At 38.7% G+C, this 24,555-nt stretch overlaps 1 protein-coding gene across 2 annotated transcripts in view; it reads right to left on the reverse strand.

Moving 5' to 3' along the window:
• LOC145260409 (tRNA (guanosine(18)-2'-O)-methyltransferase TARBP1-like) overlaps positions 1 to 16,053 on the reverse strand; it is a 126,054-nt gene extending 110,001 nt beyond the window's left edge. The window contains exons 1-2 of one of the 2 annotated variants that reach the window (XM_080118388.1): positions 14,587 to 16,053; positions 2,482 to 2,548 (exon numbers count right to left, since the gene is read on the reverse strand). In XM_080118388.1, the coding sequence (XP_079974514.1) occupies positions 2,482 to 2,548; positions 14,587 to 15,807 (1,288 nt within the window). In that variant the 5' untranslated portion in view covers positions 15,808 to 16,053. The remainder of the gene's footprint in view (positions 1 to 2,481; positions 2,549 to 14,586) is intronic. The other variant, XM_080118389.1, reaches the window with a different exon arrangement.
• Positions 16,054 to 24,555: the final 8,502 nt, after the last annotated feature.

The raw sequence follows: 24,555 nt of genomic DNA on the forward strand, positions 1-24,555 counted from the left end.
ATTATCAAAGTATACTTACGCAGATAGATATGAAAAGTCTTTATTAAAGTTTGTGCCTATTTCCATTTTATGGAGACCAGGCGAGAACGCAGACCCCACAATTTTATTATACCATCCCTATTTAAGTTAAAACATACTTATTAAAGTATTCTTATGTACATCTATATCAAAAACACTTGTAAACGTTTTTTTTTTAATTTTTAAATTTTTTATTTCCATACTTTGTGGACCAGATTTGACTGATGAATTTGAAAGGCGAAATCAGTCGAAGAAGATAATGGCAATAATGTGCCCAATGGAACAAGGTGAACCAATATGCAGAGAACAGGGATCTAAAGTAACAAAACTGCTTATAAATTGAACATGGAATTACCACAGGATATGAACAGTTGAAATTCTTTGTTGACTTCGGCTGACTACAATATGGTTGTGTTCAAGTCTAATGTAAATAAGTTCTTGATGAGCCGTTCCATATAAGTTATCAAATTTACCAAATTTTCATTACTAATGATTACTATATTGTCCAATTTCTACTGTACACTCTTTAACCCTTATCCTTGAGTGGCCTCTTGGCCTTGATAATGTGGTGATGCCTATGTAAAAAAAAAAAATATATATATATATTTTCCGTCTGCATTTTTAGATATTAGCAGAAAACACACCCACATCTTCATGATTTTATTTTTTTTCCCTTTGTTTAATTTCACCTTCTTTTCTCTCCCTCCCCTCATAGTCTGTTTTTTTTTTTTGTAATAAAATTACTTGTGTTTGTGTTTTGTGATTTTCATACGTTGTTCGTTCGTCTGTTTTATATTTTCCGGGTTTCGAAAGAGTCTTTCCCATCCCCTCTTGCATGGCAAAATATATTGAACCCAAAGGACCGTATTCATTTTTTTCCTTAATTTTTTTCTTATTTTGTTACGCGAGTGCCTTACGTAGCTCCAACGTGGCGCGTGATCTTAACAATATATATTTTTTGTTTTGATAAAAGTTTTTTTTTTTCATTTATATTTCATTTTTTTTATGTACACCAATCATTTTTGTTTAGAAGCTCAATGTTTGTTAAAAATAACAACAGAGCATATATAAAAGAATAACAGTATAGTTTCATTCCAAGATCCAAATATTTATTTTTCATGCAAAACAGCTCCTCTAGAATGTTAAAATTTTGGTACATTTTTTACAAATCTGTTCTGTTATGCAGAAACAAACGGTTTATATCAATACCTCTCTCTCTCTCTATCTCCTCCTCTCAATACATTTCCTATTTCTCTCTTTTCTTTCTTTGTTGCTTAGCGACTGTGGCAAGGGTCATAAAATGTGTTGTTGACTGAGGTCACCTCACTAGCTAATTCATCCGCTAGCTGTTCCTCACCTCCTCTCTCTCTCTCTCTCTCTCCTATACTCCCTGTCTCTCTCTCTCTCTCTATCTCTTGGAAATCATGTTCATTTTGCCTTGGTGACAAAATATAAAAATAACAAAAAAAACGATACATCTCTCGTTGGCTTAAAATTAAATTTTAAAATTTTCATTTAAATACATAATCCAATTTAAGGATTATGTCACAACATATAATTATTTTCATAGCAAGGGTCATAAAATGTGTTGTTGACTGAGGTCACCTCACTAGCTAATTCATCCGCTAGCTGTTCCTCACCTCCTCTCTCTCTCTCTCTCTCTCCTATACTCCCTGTCTCTCTCTCTCTCTCTATCTCTTGGAAATCATGTTCATTTTGCCTTGGTGACAAAATATAAAAATAACAAAAAAAACGATACATCTCTCGTTGGCTTAAAATTAAATTTTAAAATTTTCATTTAAATACATAATCCAATTTAAGGATTATGTCACAACATATAATTATTTTCATAGTCGAACCAACGTCGCAACCAACAAGAGCCAAGAAAGCCAACAAACCAGAAAACCGGCTTTCTTGGCTCTTGTTGGCTGCGAGGTTGGTTCAGCTGTGGAAATAATTATATATTGTCTCACACTTTCTGAACATTATATGTACATATATTTTTTTCATAAGTTTTTATTTCAGTTTCGATTCAAGCTAATGCGCCCAAGTCATATGGATATTTTTTTTTAATTTTTGAAATTGCAACTTTATAATATATAAAAATCAATAGAACATTAACTCTATAATAATATATAGGAAATTTGCAAAAATTAAAATATCATATTTAAGCGTACTTTACGATCAGGCTTTGCCAGGCATTTGTGCTACCTTAGTGGTCCCACAATCAACAGAGATTAGACCATTCCAGTAATGACCTGTTCCTCGTTGATTGTGGTGTAGAAGTTGGCCCAGTGCATTTCTAGGAGATCCATATCTGGGCAGCAGCTGCTCAGCCTATCCTTCCTTAACAAAGTTCAAAACCGTCTGCAGTTGATTTCGGTCCCTGTGATCGTTTCATAATGTGTAAACACCTGTCACCTTTGATCTTAGCCTAAAAGTCAGTTTAAAAATAATACTTACCGCCTTTCTTTGTTGAAGCCTCTAAAAGATTGTTAAATCTTTTCAACAAAGGTTTTATGATGTGAACCTGAAAAATATAAATCAAGACACTTTAAATATTGAGTGGAAGGGGGGGGGAGGTCATTTTTACTAAAGAATAAATATAATCTCAAATTACAGACATTTTAACAAACCATACAATATTTGATGGTGCCACAAAGCCTTTGGTTTCTTTCCCTTGAACTGCTAGACTGTTGATTATCTCCCTTTTTCCTGCTTCCCGACTGTACTAAAATGTAAAAGTTTAAATGTAATGTGAGCAGACATCTTGCTGCTCAACTCCCTACTTGGAGTATCCCAGGATAAGGGTTAATGAGTGTATGGAAGTCAATGGGAAAATATAGTAATCGTTAGTCGTGGAAATTTGGTAAATTAGATTACTTAAGGGGGCGGCTCATCAAGAACTTGTTCACATTGGACTTGAATGTGACTATATTGCAGTCAGTTAGAAAGTAGGAAAACGGAAGAGAGTTCCACAGGTGTGCAGTTCTAAGAAGAAGCTTTGTTCATGGAATTTATGTTTAGGTTTAGGCACAGATAAAGTGTAAGGAAAATTATTGATAGTGGTTTCAGCTAGACAAGTGTTTTTCGTGAAAGTCAGGCAACGGGGGACCATACATCATAGCTCAGACAAGCACTTGCAATGAAAATATGACTGTCTTGATAAGTGGCAACAAAACCTTGACACTCTTGCTTGCTTGTATGCACACTGAATGTTTTAGATGGTGAAGAGGAAAGATGAATAAAACAAGAAGTGGGAAGAATAGAATAAATAAAGGGAGGCTACCAGGGTAACATAACATACATAAATAAAATGGATCCCCCCCCCCAAAGTAACAGCAGCATTAGAGGAGGAGAGCAAGAGAATGACATAAATAAACAACATAAATAAAGAAGAAAAGACAAACTTGAAGATTACAGAACATTATAAAAATGGTTGTGGTAGATTAGAAATGTATATGTGAGAGGGACGAGCATAATAAGCTACACATTTTATTTCTTTGTTCATTTGGCCTACCCTTTTCTCTTCTTTCCTTTTCACTTTTTTAAATGGCAGCCTGGCATCAAGATGCATTTTAAACGAATGCTAAAAGCAAATGGATTTAATTGCTACCCTTTTAAATTTTTCGACTTCGTTGAGATTCCCTTACTTCATCACTCCCAAAAGCAAGAATTTTCACATGAATGTGTGAACTCAATATTTTCCAACCAATAAAAATTGTTTCAAAACATGCCTATAAAACAATGGCGTGGTGAACAGAAATTCAGAATTCTTCGGGGACACGTATAATGCAATGTGACACCTCAACTCCCAACATCAACAGCACACATCTTAGAATACTGGAATGTATCATGCTGGAATTCTTTTAAGCCTGCTGCTATATCTCCAGTGAACACAGGCAACCAGAAGGTAAACTCACACACATGCACATACCCAAAATGGAACTTTGAAATAAACTTTGTGTCATTTTGTCTAATTATATTCAAGAACTTTAAAACTTCCACAAACTTTGATCTTCCAAAAGTATATTTTATATTGCAGTGAAATTCTTGATATAAATATATTCTGTTAATTCACATCTCACTTTCATCCAAAAATTCCCGTTGTTGAGTTAGCACTTGCTAACTGGTGACCTATTCATGTTTTTATCCACCTTTTTCTTTCAACAATTTAACTATATTTATATTAATCTTGGCACTTTTTAAAGACGTTACTATTACCAAACATCTGAAGCCAGGAGCAGCACTTCATGGTAATAGATGATTCAAGTCTGAGAGCAGAAGTACATAAAGACAGGGCTCTATGGACAAATTTATCTTTAGTTGACCTTTGACAACTAAATATTTTCGTTTACTAGACAAATAGAAAAGTTACCAGCTAAACCCACATGATTTTTAGAATATGATATCTTCATTCTGTGATGAATATGTACATCATAAAAATTTTTCTGTGTTTTTTTTTTTTTTTTAAATAAGTGTAATTCTAAATATACAACAAATTTTATGTTGATATTTGAAGGTATAAACATTCTAATTTCTTCAGATATTTTTTTAAGCAGCCTTCGTTAAAAAAAACCCAGTATATTGTTCTATTAAACTTTTATTGTTTAAATAATTTAACTTTGTTCGTTTTATATAAAAAAAAAAAAGTTGAAAAGATATTTTTCGCTCAGTAGTGAGCTTTGGAAGATTCTCAGTGAAAGAAATGCAATCACCAAAAGATAAGTGTTTCATTATTTCTAGTCGCCATTTTGAAAAATCACTTGCAATGTAGAGCCCTGAAAGACAATGGTATGCAGAGGTCTGGTGTTGTATTGGACCAACTCTTTGACCGTACATCCCCAAAAAGTCAAGTATAGGTCCTAGTACTGAGAATTATGATAAAAAGGATGCTGGATGAAAGTTTTTATGATGAATATACCCATGATGGAAAGAAAACATTGTACACCAAAAATCATGTGAATTGAGCAATTAGTTTTATTATTATAAAAAAAAACATTTTTAAGCACATGAGTTTTTTCAATGCCTCCTTCCTTCTCTATATTAAGAACTAGCTGTGTTTGGGGGGGGGGGTGTTAAGCAAAAAAAAAAAGTGGTAGTACGCAGGCAGGTTGAACTCGTATTGTGAAGAAGAAAAAGAATGTGAAAAAAAAAAAAAGTGACATCTTTGCCGTTGCGTCCATCACCAAACCGGAAGTGGCAAAGGTTTAAATGAAGGCTAGTCAATCGAAAAGAGGGGATGACTTTTGAAAATATTGGCGGAAAAAGCGACCCCTGTAGAAAAGTGCCCAGTTGAGGGTGAAGGAATTAATGTTTTTAGCCAATTTTCAGATATTTGTTGTCAAAAGGATCGAGTTTAAAAATGATATTGATCTCCGTCGCCTCTGTTAAAAATCCGTCACCTGTCAACATACATACATTTAAACAGACAGGTGAAATTTATATTAAGAATAACTTTCTAAAATCTTGCAAAAGTTTAAATTGTCACAGAATTAATTTTAATCATTTGTATAGTAATTGTCTGTATTTTTGAGATGAGGTGTTTTCATTGATTGAGATTGTCGGACTGACTTCCTCATCTTGGTTGTTATTGTCACAACGTTTCAGCCGTTTTGCCCTCCGGCCTTCGTCAGGTGTTTTGTATCGAACTGGGGAACCGTTTGTTAGGAGTCTCGAACCCAACCCTTTATTATTATTACGGGGGTACCGTGTTCAGACTCCAGCTAGGCTTTGGGACATAGTTGCTGATTCTTTGTTTTGAATGTTACTTTTTCACTGCCTTCGTTCAGGATTGAACTCAGCACCTTTGGGTAACTGTAAACTTTGATACAAAGTCTAGGACCACTCGGCCATATGTCACTAGGACAATTCTTAGTTGGTTTTGTTAATGTTGTTATTCAAGGTTTTCTCTCTCTATCAGAGGTGTCCAAATTGCATTCAGCTCTATGCTTGGTTTGCTCAGTAGGTTGTTATGTCTGAGCATGTGAGCTGTTTCTTTAAGTTTTCTCACTTTCCAGTGGGTCTCTCTGTTTATTATTTTTACTTCATCCCATAGGGGGCGATGGTCCCCCTCTCCATCCAGACATGGTTGGCTATACCCAATTTTTCCGTCTCCCCTTTAGTTACCGCTTTTCGGTGTTCTTCCACCCTTACTTTGAGGGGGCGGCATGTTTCACCCTTGTAAACCTTTCTGCAACTGCATAGAATGGAGTATATGCAGTTTTTGGTCATGTTCTCCTCCATGCGGGGCTTCACTCGTACCAGGTGTCGTCTGAGTGCTGACTCGCTCTTGAATACCGTTCATTTGTATGTTTAATAAACACATACTAGTAACATGCTCGCTCTTTCATAAAGCCAGCAACTTTTAAGCAATCAGCAGCTTGGCCAGAGAGTTCAAAGAGACTCCCAAATCTCAACTTAGGCATGCTCTTGTCAAGTCATTCAGCCTAGCAGCTGAGGAAAACAGCAGTACCCAAACAGTCCTTTTCAAGATTAACTACCAAACTATTAATGCGATTCAAACTGTTCTTTTAAAGATAACTCACAAACTACCTAAATGTGATACACATTTCACTGCTGTCTGCCTTCTGGGGCTCTGCTCTCAGCCTACCATATTAGTTGCTGCTTTCTGCAGCACCAGCTCTAGTGATTCCAGCTTCCAACTCTAGCGCCTGTCGATGTTGGTCTCCTTGTACATGCTCACTGATAACCAGCTACCTATTTCAGCATCATCTTCTGTCTATACAACCTGAGGTATGCCATCTTCCTCAGGGATGGCCAAACTTCAATCTCATGAGGCACCCATCCTCACTTCAAAACAAGCCAGATACCCAATTTCCATTGCTATACGACTTAGCATTTTTCCTGTAGTAAATACAACGTTATCATCTTTTACAGTTCATTTGGGATTGTCATCTCTTTACCTTGTGTCTACTTTCTTAGTTGTACAGTCGATTGGTACCTCACCTATCGGCATGCTGCAACAATCTCTCTTTCAGTAGTAGTAGTCGTTTAGCCATAATGCTTGATTTTCTTTTTTTCTTCTTTTTTTTTTAAAATAAAACCACAGGATAGAACGATAAAGTTGTCGCCCTAAAGAAAACAACACTACAGCTTTATTTTAAAACTTTTATTGAAAAAAAAATCAATTCAGGTAACTTGATTATGTCGTAGAGCTGACATCTATTTAATGTAGCCGCCTTCAACCTCAACGATCAGGCTGGCTTTGTTATTGTGGAAAGTCATGTTGGTGATACAAAGTCATAGCATTCTTTCTGGGTCTCTTTGGACTTGTGAGCTGGCGGATTGTCCTGCTGCCACACCCAGGGTTTGCCAGCGACCACCTGATTACACCAGGGGATCACCACATTCTTCATCACATCCAGGTACACTTTAGTATTCACTTTCAAGATGCAATGCGGCATGATATGACCCATAACCGTGGCCAGAAACTTTGTTTTTGTTACCCTGGACACATTCTTGTTATTCGTGGCAATCCAACAGTGAAATTTGAGGGTGCTGGCAATGGTCCTGTTGTCATAACTTGGATCATTAGAGAGCATGAGTTGTACAATGGTGCATCTCTGATCTCGCTTGTTGAACATTGTGTCACTTTGAGACATCATAGAAGGCTCCTATCACTCTTGAAATTAGTATATGGTCAATTATATCAATTAGTAGATGGTCTGCAACTAACAAAGAAAACCGGTTTTCATCAAACGGAAATGGAATCATGTCTTTTCTAGGGCGACAATTTTATTGTTTCACTCTGTACTTGATCAATTTATGTGTTTGGTGTATATTTTATTTCCATCACGGGTATGTACACTAGAAAGTTTAGTTTTGTTTTTTAATGAGGAAGGGAATTTGGAACTTGTACCAGAAAGGAAGATAATCTGAATATGACTGATTGCAGCCCCTCACCGCCTAAAAAAATGTGTACAGAGGTCCTAATTTATTCTCAGAGGCTCTTTTGTATTTTAAGGCCCTCAAAGTAATCTATAATATAAATCTCACCTGTCTGTTTAAATGTATGGATGTATGTCTAAAACTTTTGACAGAGGCGCCAAATTTTCCTGAGATCAGTATCGTTTTGAAGCCAATCCTTCGGACGACAAATATTGAAAAATTGGCCAAAAACATGAATTTCTTCACCCTCAACTAGGCACTTTTCTACAGGGTCGCTTTTTTCGCTGATATTTTTGAAAGTCATTCCCTCTTTTTGATTGACTAGCCATAATTTAAACTTTCGCCACTTCTGGTTTGGCGTGGACGCAATGGCAAAGACGTCACGTTTTTTTTTTTTCCATGTTCTTTTCCTTCTTTGCGGTACGGGTTCGAGTCTGCCTGCCTGCCTGCCTGCCTACTACTATGACTTTCACCTTCACCGGGGTGAACGATTTATATGACCTTCACCGAGGTGCGCGACTTGACACACAAAAATAAACCGCCTCTTAATCACCTGCTAACGCACGCGTCACTGTAACGTCCAATGACAACAACAACAGCAACAACCTTCTCACTCGACCTGCCTTTATACCACTATCTCAATCCCTTCTCTTGCGCATGCGCCTGTAGATTCCTGACAACCTCGAGACTTCCGCTTATAAAAACCCAAGTTTTGTTGTCGCGCATGCCTATACAAGGCACAAACACGAGGGCGTTTGTTGTGTTGGTAAGTACTACACTCCCCCCTGATCTGATGATCACATAGAGTGCACTCCGGGGGTGGCCTCTTAGTTCGTTGGCTTCTGCGAAGGGTGGTATTTACACTCTCGGATTCAGGTTCTGGTTCTGGTTCTGGATGTGGTTCTGGTTCTGGTTCTGATCCTGCCTGATCAGACGAACTACAACTACCACTCTCTTGCTCGGTGACCTCACTCATTAGCAGCTCATCATCTGATGATTCATCGCTCTCTGTAGTTGTGGGATGTACTTCACTAGCCGGGCGAAGATCGCGCACATGGCGTGGGGTTCCATCAACAAGGACCGACTGCTGGCTGACCACTCCAGATATTCGCCCTCTTGAACTTGGTGGTGCACCGGTTTCCAGGGGGTCTAACCCAAACTGGATCCCCTACCTTGTATTTGTTATGACTCTCCTCGTCGATTGGTTGGACAGTGTCAATGCCCTTTATCCTAACACGGTATTTGTGTATGGCATTGGCCGGTGCTGTTGTTAGTGTCTTCCCATCCTTTGGTGTGATGTTATACCAATACGTGGCCTCCGTAATGGTGCATTGCTTTCTGGCAGCAATTCTCTTGATGCTGCGATGGCTCCTCTCAGCAATGCCATTCCCTGATGGCACATGAGCACATCGCAGTCGTAGTCGGACACCCCACTCATTCAACAACTGCCGAACTTGGTGGCTACAAAAAGCAGCATCGTTGTCCGTCAATATCTCTTCCGGCGCACCTCGCTCAGAAAAGATAGATGACAGTTGGCGGACAACATTCGCTGAGTCCTGCCTGGTCATTTGCCGCCACACCGCAAAACGAGTGGGTCCACAGTCGATAAGGGTTAGAAAGGGCTTACCACTGTAATGGGTAATAATATCCATCGCTAATCGTTGCCACACATGCTCAACTTCCAATCGCCCCTTCTGCCATTGCTCAGGTGCAGGATCGATAGACTGGCATGCTTCACAGTGCTTGATGATCTGCCTGACATCCGCCCTTGTCACTGCCGGGTCCACACGCCTCGCAAAATACAAAGTTCTTTTGATACCTGGATGTCCACTCTGCACATGAATTCTTTGTATTTGGCATGAGCTAATCGCGCCAACTGTGCAAGATCGAGCAGTGAACTCCACGCCTGTCTTCACAGCTTCATACCATTTGTGAGGCACACGGGTTAGTTGGTCTGCACGATTACAGTGTGATGCCACAAGCATTACACTCACCGACAGGTCATATTCTGATACCACACTCTTCAGGGTGTTTAGCCTCCGCCGGATTAACATCTCACTGGCTGCCTTAGTACGGACTCTTGTTCGTCTCGAGAGAGTGTCGAACACCCAGTGGTAGACGCAGAGAGAATCCGTGTACAAGTGTAACTTCTTCGACTGCCATTGCAGTGCCAGATTTAAACCCTTCACAACAGCATCCAGTTCCGCCAGGTTGATGTGTTGAGCATCATTCACGGGTCGCAGCCAGCATGTGTCTTCAATTACATTTCCACGTTGCTCCAATAACACTCCCAATGCCAAAGAACTAGCGTCAATCCACACATTCACAGTGTCCCCATCGACACACCATTCTCCACGGGCAGGATCCTCCTTGTTAACTCTCTCTAGGGTTTCTGTCGTCATCAGAGTTAGAAGAGCATCATCAGATACATCATCCCAACCTGTAGTTACTAAACTTGCCCTGCGTTTGATGACGCCCACAGCTGCTCGGAGCCAGCCACACGCTGGTAAGTGACCAATAAGTTTCCCACACAAGGAAAAAATAGTCCGCCGCGTAATAACATCAGGGATGGTTGGAATCTCACTGCCACGCCTCCATCGTAAGGTACCGTCTTTCCCGCAAACGTCCAATCCTAATACCCGTGCTCCATCCCTCAGACGTTCGGGATCCTTGCACTCCAACCCAAATTGAGCTAACTTTTCTCTGACGTGCGACGCAGATTGTACGTCTTCATTGACATACATATCATCAATATAGGCCGATGTTGCGTCCTCAGTGGTCTTTTCCTGGGACAACACTGCATTTACGATGGTCTTCATGATTTGCGGTGCCACATTCAGCCCAAAGCCAAGCCGAGTAAGGCAGTATCTCTGACCCCGGAACCATACTGTCTGGAACGGCCACAATGTCTCATCCACTCGCACCTGCAAATAAGCCTTCCGCAAGTCTACTATAGACACATTGGAGCCCTTCTAGCGCCATTCTCTCAGCTTGCTGGCGCACACGTCAGCATCGGCAGTGTACATCTCAATGTATCTATTGAGTTCACGATAGTCCAGCACCGGACGAACTTTTGATTTGTTATGCTGGACTACCGCCATTAAGGGAATCAGACCCTTGGGTGGTCCCAGCTTGTTGGGGTAGGGGATCAGCCATCCATCCTGGATCCATTCCTCAAGTTCCTTTTCATATTCATTACGGACCTCGTTGGGTATTGAGTACTCTGCAATGCTATTCTTGAGTTCGGTTGGCGCCCTTCCTTCTGTCCACTTCCACGATGCAGTCCATGCTTTTTGGTGAGGGTCGTAGTCTACCTTAAAATCAGGCCGATCAATGTGAACTGCAGCACACACTGGGGTTTCCAAAAATCGCACAGTCCCATCTCTTCTAATAACCACTCCCCCCAGTGCCTTAATAGCATCATATCCCAACAGTACATCGAATCCCAGCAAATCCCCTCGCATCACCAGCACATTAATGTTTGCGGCGACACCAGAGTCTGTGTGGACTTTGACAGTTCTGGCTCCACAGCAAGCTTGCGTATTGCCACCTATTGTGGTTACTTTGATGTTCTGCTTTGTCCAGTTTTGACACAACTTGGCACTCATGATGGTGTGTGAGCACCCGGAGTCGAGAAGAGCTGAACAAAGCACTTGGTCCACGTACACTTTTATTGTCGGTTGCACCTCAATTAAATCTTCTCCGGGTAACAGGGCGGCGCTGACGTCCTGCCCCCTGATGCATTTCCCGCACAATTTTGGGATAAATGTCCATAGCTACCACATTGGAAACAGCGCGGGTGCCCCCGCCTCTTGTTAGTACAATTTCTTGCGATATGGCCTCGCTGGCCACAGCAGAAACATCTCCCATTGGTCGTGGGTCTCAAACTGGGACTCTTTTCAGCATTAGTCTTGGCTGCCTGCGCCATCATTACAACCGGTTCCCTCAGGTCCTCCTCATCTCTGATAATGGCTCGAGCGCGTTCTAACAAATGTTCCATGGGCATTACAGATACGCCGGTGGAAGCCCTCAACAGTTGCTTAACATGGGTGGGAAGGCCGGCCACAAACGCAAACACCAGTGTTTGCTCTGACACTCCATTGCCAAATAGAACTGCAAGTTTCTTCAGCTCCGCGAAGAAGACGTCCCCGGTTTCTCCTGGCATGAGCTTCCTAGTGGCAAATGTTTCGTAGGCCGTACAGGGATCCATGGCAAATGCCTTGTATAAAGCATTTTTTATACAGGTAATATCAGCCTTCTCCACAGCACTCAGTTGCTGATATACACTTAGGGCGCCTCCAGCCAATCTCAGGGGAATCACGGTATGCACCCCCTTTACTTCACAGAGGTTGCAGGTCAGCTCAACCCTTTCGACCCAGTCGACAACAGAAGTGGATCCGTCGAATTCGGGTATCAGTTTTAAATCAAACTTTGCCCCAGCCATAGTTGTCCAGGAAAAGAGACAAAATGAAATGGTCGAAATAGCTTATGACCTTCACCTTCACTGGGGTGAACGATTTATATGACCTTCACCGAGGTGCGCGACTTGACACACAAAAATAAACCGCCTCTTAATCACCTGCTAACGCACGCGTCACTGTAACGTCCAATGACAACAACAACAGCAACAACCTTCTCACTCGACCTGCCTTTATACCACTATCTCAATCCCTTCTCTTGCGCATGCAGATTCCTGACAACCTCGAGACTTCCGCTTATAAAAACCCAAGTTTTGTTGTCGCGCATGCCTATACAAGGCACAAACACGAGGGCGTTTGTTGTGTTGGTAAGTACTACAACTACCCCTTTTTTTTTTCTTAACACACATCTCCTAACACCCAGGTAATGCCGGGCACCCAGGCTAGTCAATAACTATAGATGATAACTTAATCATGCCGTATTGCCAACCCGAACTTAGGGTTAGTGTTTGGGTTAATGGAAGTTATTTTTTGGGAAAAAGAAAATTTTACTTGCCGTCCCCCCACAAAAAAAAGAATAAACATACCCTTCATTAACTTAAACACAAACCCTAAGATGACAAAAAGGGTAATTTTACAGAATCACTTCAGTTTCCAAAGGGATGTTTATTTTGATCGTTTTATGGTTTTTGCAAATGCCCTTATAAATGAAGAATGGAAGCACCCATTGATTAGTATTTTTATAGGTAAGTGATTTTTTGGAATTTATTTATATTTATTATAATTGGAGCAAGTTAAAATTCGTTGAATTTCTTGAAATCTTTTTTAAAGAAAACCGATTTAAAAAAATATTGCATATTTTTCTATTAAAACTTCTATTATTTTAAAATTTGGTCTTTGCTCCTTTTATTTGCCCTTACATCAGAAAAAAAAATTGTTTTAAGATATATCCCCTAAATTTACTACAAAATGTTCCAGTAGGAAAAAAAAGAAGTTTCTGCAGTACTTCTACAGAATATACACCGGACTGCTTATATATATATATATATATATATATATATATATATATATATATATAACTGTAATCTAAATTTTAGGTTCGTTGCGACAAAAGTCGATTTGGTTCGATTCAAATTCTGTAGGAGCATCAGTAGATGTGCCAGAATTTTTGATACCCTTAACACAAAACTGCGAATAAAATATACAAAACTTGTAATTTCTTTTTTTAAAGTGGGTTGTTTAATTTCTTTATGGAATATACTTCCAAAATAAACTATTAAAGTTTTGTAAAAAATAATAGAAATATTATTTTTTATTTAAAAAAAAAAAGTGTTTACAAAGTGCATGTGTGCGCTGATGCAGCCATTTTTTTCTACGTAATGAAATGAATTGAATTTTACAAGTTAAATTTTTTTTCAATTTAAAAATCTATCAAAATTTTTCTATTGGTTCAATTTTTAAGATATTTTCAGGTTTAATGTGAAATTTTATGCTCTTTCCAATAAACCGAATATAATATTCAAGACGAACTTTTTTTTTAACCCCCCCCCCATTTTGAAATGTCTATTAAAAAGTAAATAATTAATTTTCTCACCTAAGGTTTATATATCACAAACTGAAGATAAAAAATCAATAAATAATCTAATTTAAAACAAAAACAAAAGAATAGTTATGTGCAAATTTGTGACCACATGTTATTTGATTTTAAAATCGCGATCTTTTCGGATGCTTGCTTAAAAAATTCTTTTATTTAAAAAGTACATGGAATATAAAATATAAACATGGACAAATTCTTATAAGTGAAGAATGGAAGCACCCATTGATTAGTATTTTTATAGGTAAGTGATTTTTTGGAATTTATTTATATTTATTATAATTGGAGCAAGTTAAAATTCGTTGAATTTCTTGAAATCTTTTTTAAAGAAAACCGATTTAAAAAAATATTGCATATTTTTCTATTAAAACTTCTATTATTTTAAAATTTGGTCTTTGCTCCTTTTATTGAAAAAAAAAAATTACATTTTTCAAGTAGTTATAAGCTTCGAAAGATAGAGAGTCTAATCATTCAGATTTTTATCACTCATTTTTAATGGCGACATCTAGAGCAGGATTCAAGATTTTCTTTTTTTTCATCACTTTTCATTTTAGAAAAGTTAATGCATTGGTTACTTTAAATACAAAATAGCCTTCCTGGACAACGTCGAGTGGGCTTCCTTTTCATTAATTATAAATAACTTACCTGTTTTTCTTCGAATGTTTCCAATAAGAGAATAAAATCCTCCCACAACTTCGCCAGCGTCTGGCTACAGGCTTTACTCCACCAAAACATGGGCACTTCGGTGGATCCTTCCGAATAACCACATCTCAGTTCGTCTTCGTTTTCCTGACAAATGTCCACAATCCGTTTTAATAAGTACATTGCCTGCTTTCGGGCCAAAGGGTTCACTTGCTTCAGCCCTTGCTGGAGTAAATCCCAGAAGACAGGGTCACGCCGAAGGTCCAGGGGAGGAGGGCAGTTTCTTTTTAATCCCGTGTGTGGGTTGTCGTCGCAGTCTTCGGAATTATTATTCGTCGCTAGTCGAGTAAGGACTGGGAACCAAACATCGGCCAAACCGCTTAGCATGATAAGCGGTTTGCAGTTGAAGACCTCGTGTTGAAAAGTTTCGGCTTCTTTATAAATATCGACAATCGTGTCCCAGAGGGAGTTTAAAGGGGCTGCCATGCTATTGTTGTTCGAACAGGATGCGAGCATGTCGTCTAGGAGGGTGCAGGTGATCTGTCCGACAAGATCCTGGTCGAAGAAGGACAACGATGCCAAGAAGGCTGGGAACAGACGCTCGACCATTTCCTTCACGACGGGGACCTTGAAACAAGAGGCGGAAGCCTTCCTTAGCACACGTTTGGTCATCTCGATCACGACCTGAACATCAAGATACTCGGACGAAGTCGGAAGCTTTTCGTAAGCAACCGGTTTTTCGGCGACAAAATGCCACAGCGACGACTCCATCAGTTTAACGATGCCAATCTGGACGGAAATTGAACAAAAATCTAAACACAAGGCGAATACCTCGCTCAGCGATAACCGTTTCGGGTCAGAGTGGCCGAATCCGGGCAGGAGAAAATGTTGAACGGTCAACACTTTAGAATAAAACTCTTTGACTAAATCACCGACAATCGCTTCTATCCGTCCGAAATTCACGGAATGATGGAGGTTTTCATCCTTACAGAGATTAAGGACCTGCGTCAATGTCGGGGTTATATCAGCCAGGATATCAGCGTTTTTGCAGGTTCTGACCCGTTCGATAAGCATTTCTATCAACCGGACAAGAACATCATTCACGGACGAGCCCAGCTGTTTTAAATCGTCCGATTGTGCCGTTATGATATTCAACGTGGTTTGGAAAAGATTCATGTTCGAAGAAATGAGATTCCAATTTTGAGTTGGATACGGGGAACCCATCGTTTTTGATTAATAACGATTAATACCCGTAAATATTTATATGGAGGAATGAAGAAGAAATGAATCAAAATATATTAACGCCGATAAAATTGTATACAATTAATAAAGATTACAGAAAACAGATTTTCACATGCGTATAAACATTAGCATATGGTAATTTTTTTTAAATCAATAGGCAAGTTTATAAAGTAACACACACAAAAACAAAACACGTGTTTACTTGATGTCAACGAACTCTCCTGATTTAGGAGAATAAATTACTTTTGTCCGGTGTTAAGTTGAATTTGTCCCTCCTCTTATTAAGATCCTGATGGAGAATGAAGAGGGAGATAACCGAAAATCAGTTTTGTTCCGTTTATTTATTTATTTTTTTAAAACAAAATAGGTTCTTATCCAGAATCGCCCTATATTAAAAAGTAGAAATAAAGAAAAATATAAACGATACGCGTACTACTGACAAAACGAAATTATATTCCAAAATTGATCAAGTAGTTTTATTTTGATAAATTAAATCATTTTTAAGCAATTAATGAGAATACTATTCTCATTAATTGCTTAAAAATGATTTTTTTTTTTTTATACAGGAATCACCACTTATCAAGGCCCGGAGGCGACTTGAGGATAAGGGTTAATGGGTATACATTAGTCAATGTGATTATAGCGCAGTGTGGCACTATATCTTAGTGCTGCAATTGTAGTAGTCACTTACGTACCCTTCCCCTACATGGCCAGGTGGTAATTTGGTCGTAGGCACAGGGGTACACAGAAATGCAACCCCAGAATTTCCTTTTCCTCTATCGGCCTCCTTTTTCGTCCGGATAGCATGAGGTGAGCACATATTTTTCTGTCTCTCTGTAAATGAGAGGAGGGAGAGCCCCCGCCTCCTCCTATCATTACTTAGGTTAATTAGTTTAATTTTGAAGATTATCAAGTGTAAATTGTCTTTGTATATATATTGTATACATTTTGTAGAATAAATAGTTAATTATGTTTCATATATATTACGATTGTGTCGTGTTGTGTGTTTTCTTGTATCTGCCATAAATATCTGTGGTTAAATACAATGACGCCACAACTCAATCTTCACTCTTCAATCCTGCAGTCCAATGCACTTCTGACAGCAATTGCTTCTGCCAAACAAAAAAGGCACCCTCTCTCCCAAATACAGGCTTTTTATAGGATAAAACCGTCCAAAGTTATTTGCATACTCGTCCCATGATCTCTAGTCTATAAATAGACGCAGTGGCCATTCTCTTCTTCTTCTTTCACTCTCTGAAGCGGGCGTTGCCAGTGGTAAAAGGTTTGCACGATTTTTTTTTTTTTTTTTTTTTTTTTTACTACAATATCTCTAATAAACAATGAAGCGGTCCAGAGAACGAAGAAAGAAGATTCCAACCAGAATGCCACCAAGGTGAAAAAGTAATCTTGAGAAAATCTGGAAGCCACACTACCGCATCTAACATCTCAGGTATGCTTTTCTTCTCGATACACCGACCCTAATGACTGGCCCATCTTCACATCTTCATGGGACCGTTTCTAAGACATTTAGTGTAACACATGAATCCGGTCATATGCCAGTGACCAGCTGATCATGTTATAGAAGTATGTGGAGGTGGACCTAATGTGAAAAAAAAATACCATTATTTTAATAACTTGGTCCTTACATTAAAAAAGAGAAAAGTTAACACATTTATTTACAGAAAGAAATCGTATGAATAAATTGAACTACATTAATATGTAGGCATTACAACATAAATCTAGCGAGTTCTAATTGTTGTTGAGTCATCTCCTTGTGTGTGTGTGTGTGTGTGTGTGTGTGTGTGTGTGTGTGTGTGTGTGTGTGTGTGTTTTTAGATTGTTTTCAAAATGGCGGACAAGACAGCAGTTCTTCTATTACTCATAACATTTGATTTTCTTATTGTAAAAATAAAACTACTGGATCAATTCACGTGATTTTTGGAATATGATACTTTCGTTTAGTAACTGGTACATACATCATAAAGATTTTTCTTTAGTTTTGTCTTTTTAATATAGGGGGAATTTTTGACAAGATCCACAAATTATTGTTATATAATAATTAAGAATAGTAGCTGAAACAGTACAAATCATAATCGTTCATCTAATAAAATTCCAAAACATAAAACATGAAATGGTGCTTCTTTGGAAAAAGAACAAAAATCGAAATACTGAATTTCAATTAAAACTAATGGTGTCTACTTAATTATGTGTGCCCGATACCACTGGTCAATATGCAAGCCTCCTAGACCTTTTTCTCTCAACTTCCCCTGAGCTATGTTCATGTTCCGTTCATTCTCCTCTAGGATCCTCTGACCACTCCATCGTATCAGTTAAGATAAAAATGAAATGTAATAAGTCCCCAGACGTACCCCTCCACCATACTGTATACCGATACTCTATGGCTGACTGGGATAGCTTCCATACATTCATATCTGATTTACCTCTGCATTCCATGTTTAAAAAGGATGTGTCCTCTATAGTATCAGATCTGACCGAATGGTTAATTGTAGGCATAGACCGATTCATACCATCTAAGTATTTTCTGGGGGAACTTTCTCGGGAATACATAGATAAAGAAGGTTCTTTGGACTGGCTCAAAAGAGGATCCCTCCACCACGATCAGGAAAGGGTCATAATGGCTGCCCAAGACCAGGGATTGTTGACCAATGCATTCAAGAAGATGGCAGGGATCAGTAATGACAATAAATGCAGATTCTGTCACACAGAATTGGAAAGTGTTGGTCATCTGATATCAAGTTGCAAAGTTCTTCTAGGGGACGGCTACTATACAGCGAGACATGATGGAGTATGCAAGTACCTCCACTGGATCATCTGCAAAAAATTAAACATCCAGTGTAGCAGCAAGCCCTGGGAACATCAACCTGAAAAAACAGTTGGAAATGATTTATATACCATACATTACGACCATGTAATCCCTACAGCCACCTACCTTGAAAATGCTGCTGTGAAACCTGACATAGTTATATGGAATAAGTCAGAGAGAGTTGCAACCTTGATTGAAGTGAGTGTTCCTAATGATGGCGGTCTTAACAGAGCTGAAAGAGAGAAACAGACCAAATACCAAGGTCTCATGTATGATATGAAAAGAAACTGGAACCTAAAGGGGATATCGATCATACCAGTTATCATAGGTGCCACAGGACTTATGAAGAAGAACCTGAAGTCCTACCTAACTAATATTCCTGGTGAACCAAGTGCAAAAGAGATTCAGACAATTGCACTTAAGGGAACAGCGAGGATACTAAAAAGAGCTCTCGGTTGGTTTCAATAAAAAAGCGGGGCAATGTTGGCAGCTGGTTTGGCTGCCCCATACCCGGCATTACAATCTTCAAAGGAAGAAAAAAAAAAAAAAAAAAAAAATCTAAAAAATTCCAACAAAAACCTTACAGCCAGCCATGGTTCTCCCCAGAATGTGCTGCTACTATCGCACACAGAAATCACTTTTTCCATAACTACCAACGTAATAGATGCACTGAGACTAAAGCTGCTTTCAGGAATGCCAGCAACCACTGTAAAAGAGTAATAAAAAATGCAAGAGAGCTATACACCCAGTCTGTTAAATCTAAAGTAGCTGATCAGCGGCTTGGTTCCCACCAGTTTTGGCAAATAACAAATAGGATTCTGAACAGAAGTGTGCATTCTATCCCAACCATTATCAATGGACCAGAGTTCATCTCGTCAGCATCAGACAAGGTCAGACTATTTGCAAAGAACTTTGCAGCTAATTCTACCCTATGCGACGAAGGCCATCAACTCCCCATATTTCCTCCTATAACACAGAACATGCTAGGTAACATACAAATATCCATGCATGAGGTCGCCAAGCTAATCAAGAACCTTGATTCCAGTAAAGCAACTGGCCCTGATGGCATCCCAATTATAGTGTTAAAAAAGCTTCAACCAGAACTTGCTCCCATACGAAACTGTTTAAGCGCTGCCTTAAGGAAAAGTGCTTTCCGACTTCCTGGAAAACCTCATCAGTTTGCCCTGTATTTAAGAATTCACGTGATGTCATCTCCCTCTCAGTACAGACCAATAAGTCTCCTGTGTGTTATGAGTAAGTTGCTGGAATCCATATTAAATAGTCAACCACCTCAGCAGAAATAACCTTCTTAGTGACACGCAATATGGCTTCCGTTCTGCAAGATCTGCCGCAGATGTGCTAACGGTTATATCTCACAGGATTAGTGAATCTCTTGACAAAGGCTTCCTTTCTAGGGCAATTGCTCTTGACATATCAAAGGCCTTCGACAAGGTATGGCATAAGGGCCTACTTCACAAAATTTCCAGCTACAGTATAACTGGAAATGTTTTCTCAATCATTAAATCATTTCTCTCCGATAGGCTCATAAGACAAAAATCAGAGGTCTGCAGTATTAATGCTGGAGTCCCTCAGGGGTCAATCCTGGGCCCAACTCTCTTCCTGATCTACATCAATGATCTCCCTAAACACATACTTAAATCATTCGACCATCTACGGCAACACATCAAAGGCTGTAAATGACAAAGTTCTCTCTGATTCTCTCTCCTCTGATCTCGAGTGCGTGGTTCAGTGGGGGAAGACGTGGCTGGTTACCTTTAATGCATCTAAAACCAAACTCCTATCCTTACATCATCAACGCTCTCATCCCCATCTGGCATCAACTGAAATGGATGACTCTCGTCTAGGAGAAGCCCCATGTTTTGACAAGCTTCTGGGTTTGTCCTTTACTCCTGATCTGAAATGGAACACGTACATCAAGTCTGTTGCCAAGGTCGCTGGAAAGATGGTGGGATCCTTCTACTGCCCCAGAAGATATCTCACTACTGATGCAATTCTCTATCTTTATAAAAGCCAAGTACGTCCAAGGATGAAATACTGCTGCCATATCTGGGCAGGAGCTGCTAAAAACAGCCTATCCTGCCTTGACAGAGTACAAAATAGACTTTGTGGCATAGTGGGGATGCCCTTTTCTCTTCCCTGCAGCCTCTCTCCCACAGAAGAGACGTTGTGAGCCTATCCTTGTTTTATCGTTATTTCCATGGCTCGGGTGCTCGTCTGAACTCCAATCTCTGGTCCCCCCTCGCCAATCCTTCATGAAAAACACCTGTCTAGCTGAATCCACTGTGAAAAATTTCCCCCACTCTATATCTGTGCCTAAATCAAAACGCAGATTCCATGAACAAAACTTCTTTCTTAGAACTGCACGCCTGTGGAACTCTGTTTCGTCTGCCTGCTTCCCACCTGACTACAACTTGGATGTCTTTAAGTCTAACGTTAACAAATTCCTAATGAACCGCCCTGTTAAGTAAACACTTCATTAAATCTGCAAACTAACGTACTGTACTTGCAATAACCCTTATCCCTGAGTGGCTTCCGGGCCTTGATAAGTGGTGACCACCGTGTAAAAAAAAAAATCATGTCGAAGTTAATAAAATATCCAAAAAATATGAAAAATGATAAAATAGAATATTAATTGTAATAATGTTGTTTTATCAAAGCAAGGTAAATTATAACAGAGACATCGTTATGTGATTAATGATTTATTTAGTATATGTACATAAGAAGAGATGGGTCCTGGATATGACCTTGAACTATATCCGATGGGGAATGTGGAGCCACCCTTTAATTGGCATCGCTCCCAGGTCCACTCTAACCCGAAGTGGTAGTACCTGTTAGGGATCCAACTATGGGTTAAATAGAAACCGACTTGAAAAACATATATATATATTCTATCAAATTTTTCTTCAAAATAACTGGATTCGGCATTAAATAACCTGAAAAGAGTTAATATGCCATAAAACAAACAACCAACCATAAGAAGAGATGTGTCCATTGTTTTAACCTGTGTTCAAATGTACAAGACGATTTACACCATTCTTACATTTATTGCGCACATGAAAATAGTTCCTTGATATAACTATACACCCCTTACCAGATAGAAAAGAAAAAATTGTTCAAATAATTGTTATTTACTAGAGGGACCTGTAGAAATTCCACAGGGGACTCATTCATATGCGATGCATTGATGTTGGCATTCTGTAGAAATTCAACATAAATGGAGATGTTCTGATATTATTGTAGCTTTTTTGTTAAACCTGCAGAAGTATTTATCTTAGTTAGCAGGGACGCCCAGTGGAGCCTGGTTATGAAGTACGCTTAAATATGATATTTTAATTCTTGCAGATTTCATATATATTATTATAGAGTTAATGTTCTATCGGTTTTTATATATTATAAAGTTGTGATTTCAAAAATTAAAAAAAAAAAAAGATATATTCATATGATTTAGCTGCATCAGCTTGAATCGAAATCCAAACCAAAACTTCTGAAAAAATATATGCATACATAGATAACTTGAGTTCCTTCAGCTATAATCAAAACTGAAACAAAAACTTATTAAGAATTCTTTAAAAAAATTATTTGTAAAAATAAATAGATTACTGGATTGACATCAGCTATAATCGAAACTGAAAGCAAAACTTACGAAGAATTCTTGGTAAAATTATTTATTACAAGAAATGGAAGTCCATAACAATTAAACGACAGTCACTTGGATGTAAGCGTGACACGCAAAATAAATAACACACACGCTATCCTATTAATATATAGATAGCAGTACATTTGTTGCTTATATCTTTTTGGCCTACGCATTAAACAACCACTTCTTGTTAGTTGTTTTGGGATTAATTAGTGTAAGATATTGTTTGTGATAGTAGGTCCAGATGGTGATGAGGTGAGGTGATCGTTGAAATGAACCTGTTTATGGGTGGATATTCCATCTGCTCTTATTTGGATTCTGTTTCATCATTTTGAAAAATGTACAATCTCGGCTGCTTGTTTACATTTCCGCGTTTGATGATCCAGCATACGTACATATTGTCCAGGGACGAGTACTGGTTAATCACGAGCTGTTCTGTCATGATACATGATTTTCTGCATATCCTGTCTATATTCTAGTTGTTCATGGATATGGTCAAGTTTGGGAAATCTTGAGTTTGCAATTTTTGCAATTATGTTCGATTCCATAAAGCAATTGTTTAAAAGTTCAGCTGAGCTTGGAAGTCTGCGGTTGATTGGTATTGTTTGTAAGCATAGCATTGATAAGTTAGGATATCTTCCTGCTTGCTTTGCCTTAATGTTCTTTTGACTGTTTGAATTTGTCGTTCAATAAAACTATTTGATCTTCAGAACTTTGAATTCTGTGATTGAATTGCCATTGTTGACCAAATTCTTTGAATGCTTCTTTTTTTTTTTTCATGGTAGTCACCACTTATCAAGGCCTGGAAGCCACTTTGGGATAAGGGTCATTGCGTGTACAGTAATCAATGGGATAATATCATAGTAATCGTTAGTAATGGAGATTTGATAAAGTGTCTTACTTTAGGGGGCGATTTATCAGGAATTTGCTTATGTTGGACTTGAAGACATCCAAGTTGTAATCAGGTGGGGAACAGGCAAACGGAAGAGAGTTCCACAGGCGTGCACTTCTAAGAAAGAAGCTTTGTTCATGGAATCTACGTTTTGATTTAGGCACAGATAAAGAATGGGGAAAATTATTGACAGTGGTTTCAGCTAGATGGGTGTTTTTCATGAAAGATTGGCAAGGGTGAACCAGAGATTGGAGCTCAGACGAGCACTTGCCATGGAAATAACGATAAAACAAAGACACGCTCGCAGCGACTCTTCTGTGGGAGAGAGGTTGCAGGGAAGAGAACAGGGCATCCCCCACTAAGCCGCGAAGTTTATTTTGTACTCTGTCAAGGCAAGATAGGCTGTTTTTAGCAGCTCCTGCCCAGATGTGGCAGCAGTACTCCATCCTTGGGCGTACTTGGCTTTTATATCGATAGAGAATTGCATCAGCAGTGAGATATCTTCATTGAAATATTGTGGTCCATTTTCACTAACCACTCTAGTAGGAATACCATGTTCAGAGAAAATTTCTTTCTTTGCTGAGATGACCATATTACTTGTATTCAGGCTAATCGTTTTCTCTATAATTGAAAATTTCTGTAGTAATCAGCAGTTTTTAGGTATTTGTTATCATTACAGTAAAACAAATCAGTACCTACAACTTCCTGTGCCCTGCTGGGGATGTTAGGTGGCTGCAAAATTTCTTTTGTTTGTGTTTGGAAGTTTTCCTGGCATATTGAACATTTCTTGATCATGTTTTCAAGTTTCTATTTTAAATTGTCTTTTAGAGCAGTTGGCATTTTTCTACATGCAACAATATGAGGTCGTATGCTTTTGTTGGCTGATAGACTCACAGACCCCTAGCACGGAACCAATTTTATCAAACAAGTCTGGATCCATCTGCATCAGGTCTTTTATTGTACTGATTAGTTTTACTGCAAGAGTTTGGTGTGCATCTTCTTTTTTTAATTGTGCATTGAAGGGTAATTAGTTCGAACTGTTCTAGTGAAGGTAGTCCTAGAACTGCTGGCCTTTGCACAATATAAAAAATGCTGTTGCACTAGTCTGATTCATTGTATTTGCATGGTATGTTGATGTTACCATAACATTTTATTGAAGTGCCATTGTATAATATCAGTTTCTTGTCTTCATTTTTTTTTTTTTTAATCTTTGAAAAACTGTCACTGTTTAATCGCTCTGGAAACATTCTACGGTATGTAAAAACTGGTAATGTGTTTCCTTGGGCTCCTATACCAATTTTCAATCGCAGCTTGTGGAGTCCACTTTTATTTGTCAATTTTATGTATCCATAACAC

Source organism: Euprymna scolopes, chromosome 36, assembly GCF_053919585.1.
Source record: "Euprymna scolopes isolate OS-2025 chromosome 36, ASM5391958v1, whole genome shotgun sequence".
Lineage (NCBI taxonomy): Eukaryota > Metazoa > Mollusca > Cephalopoda > Sepiida > Sepiolidae > Euprymna > Euprymna scolopes.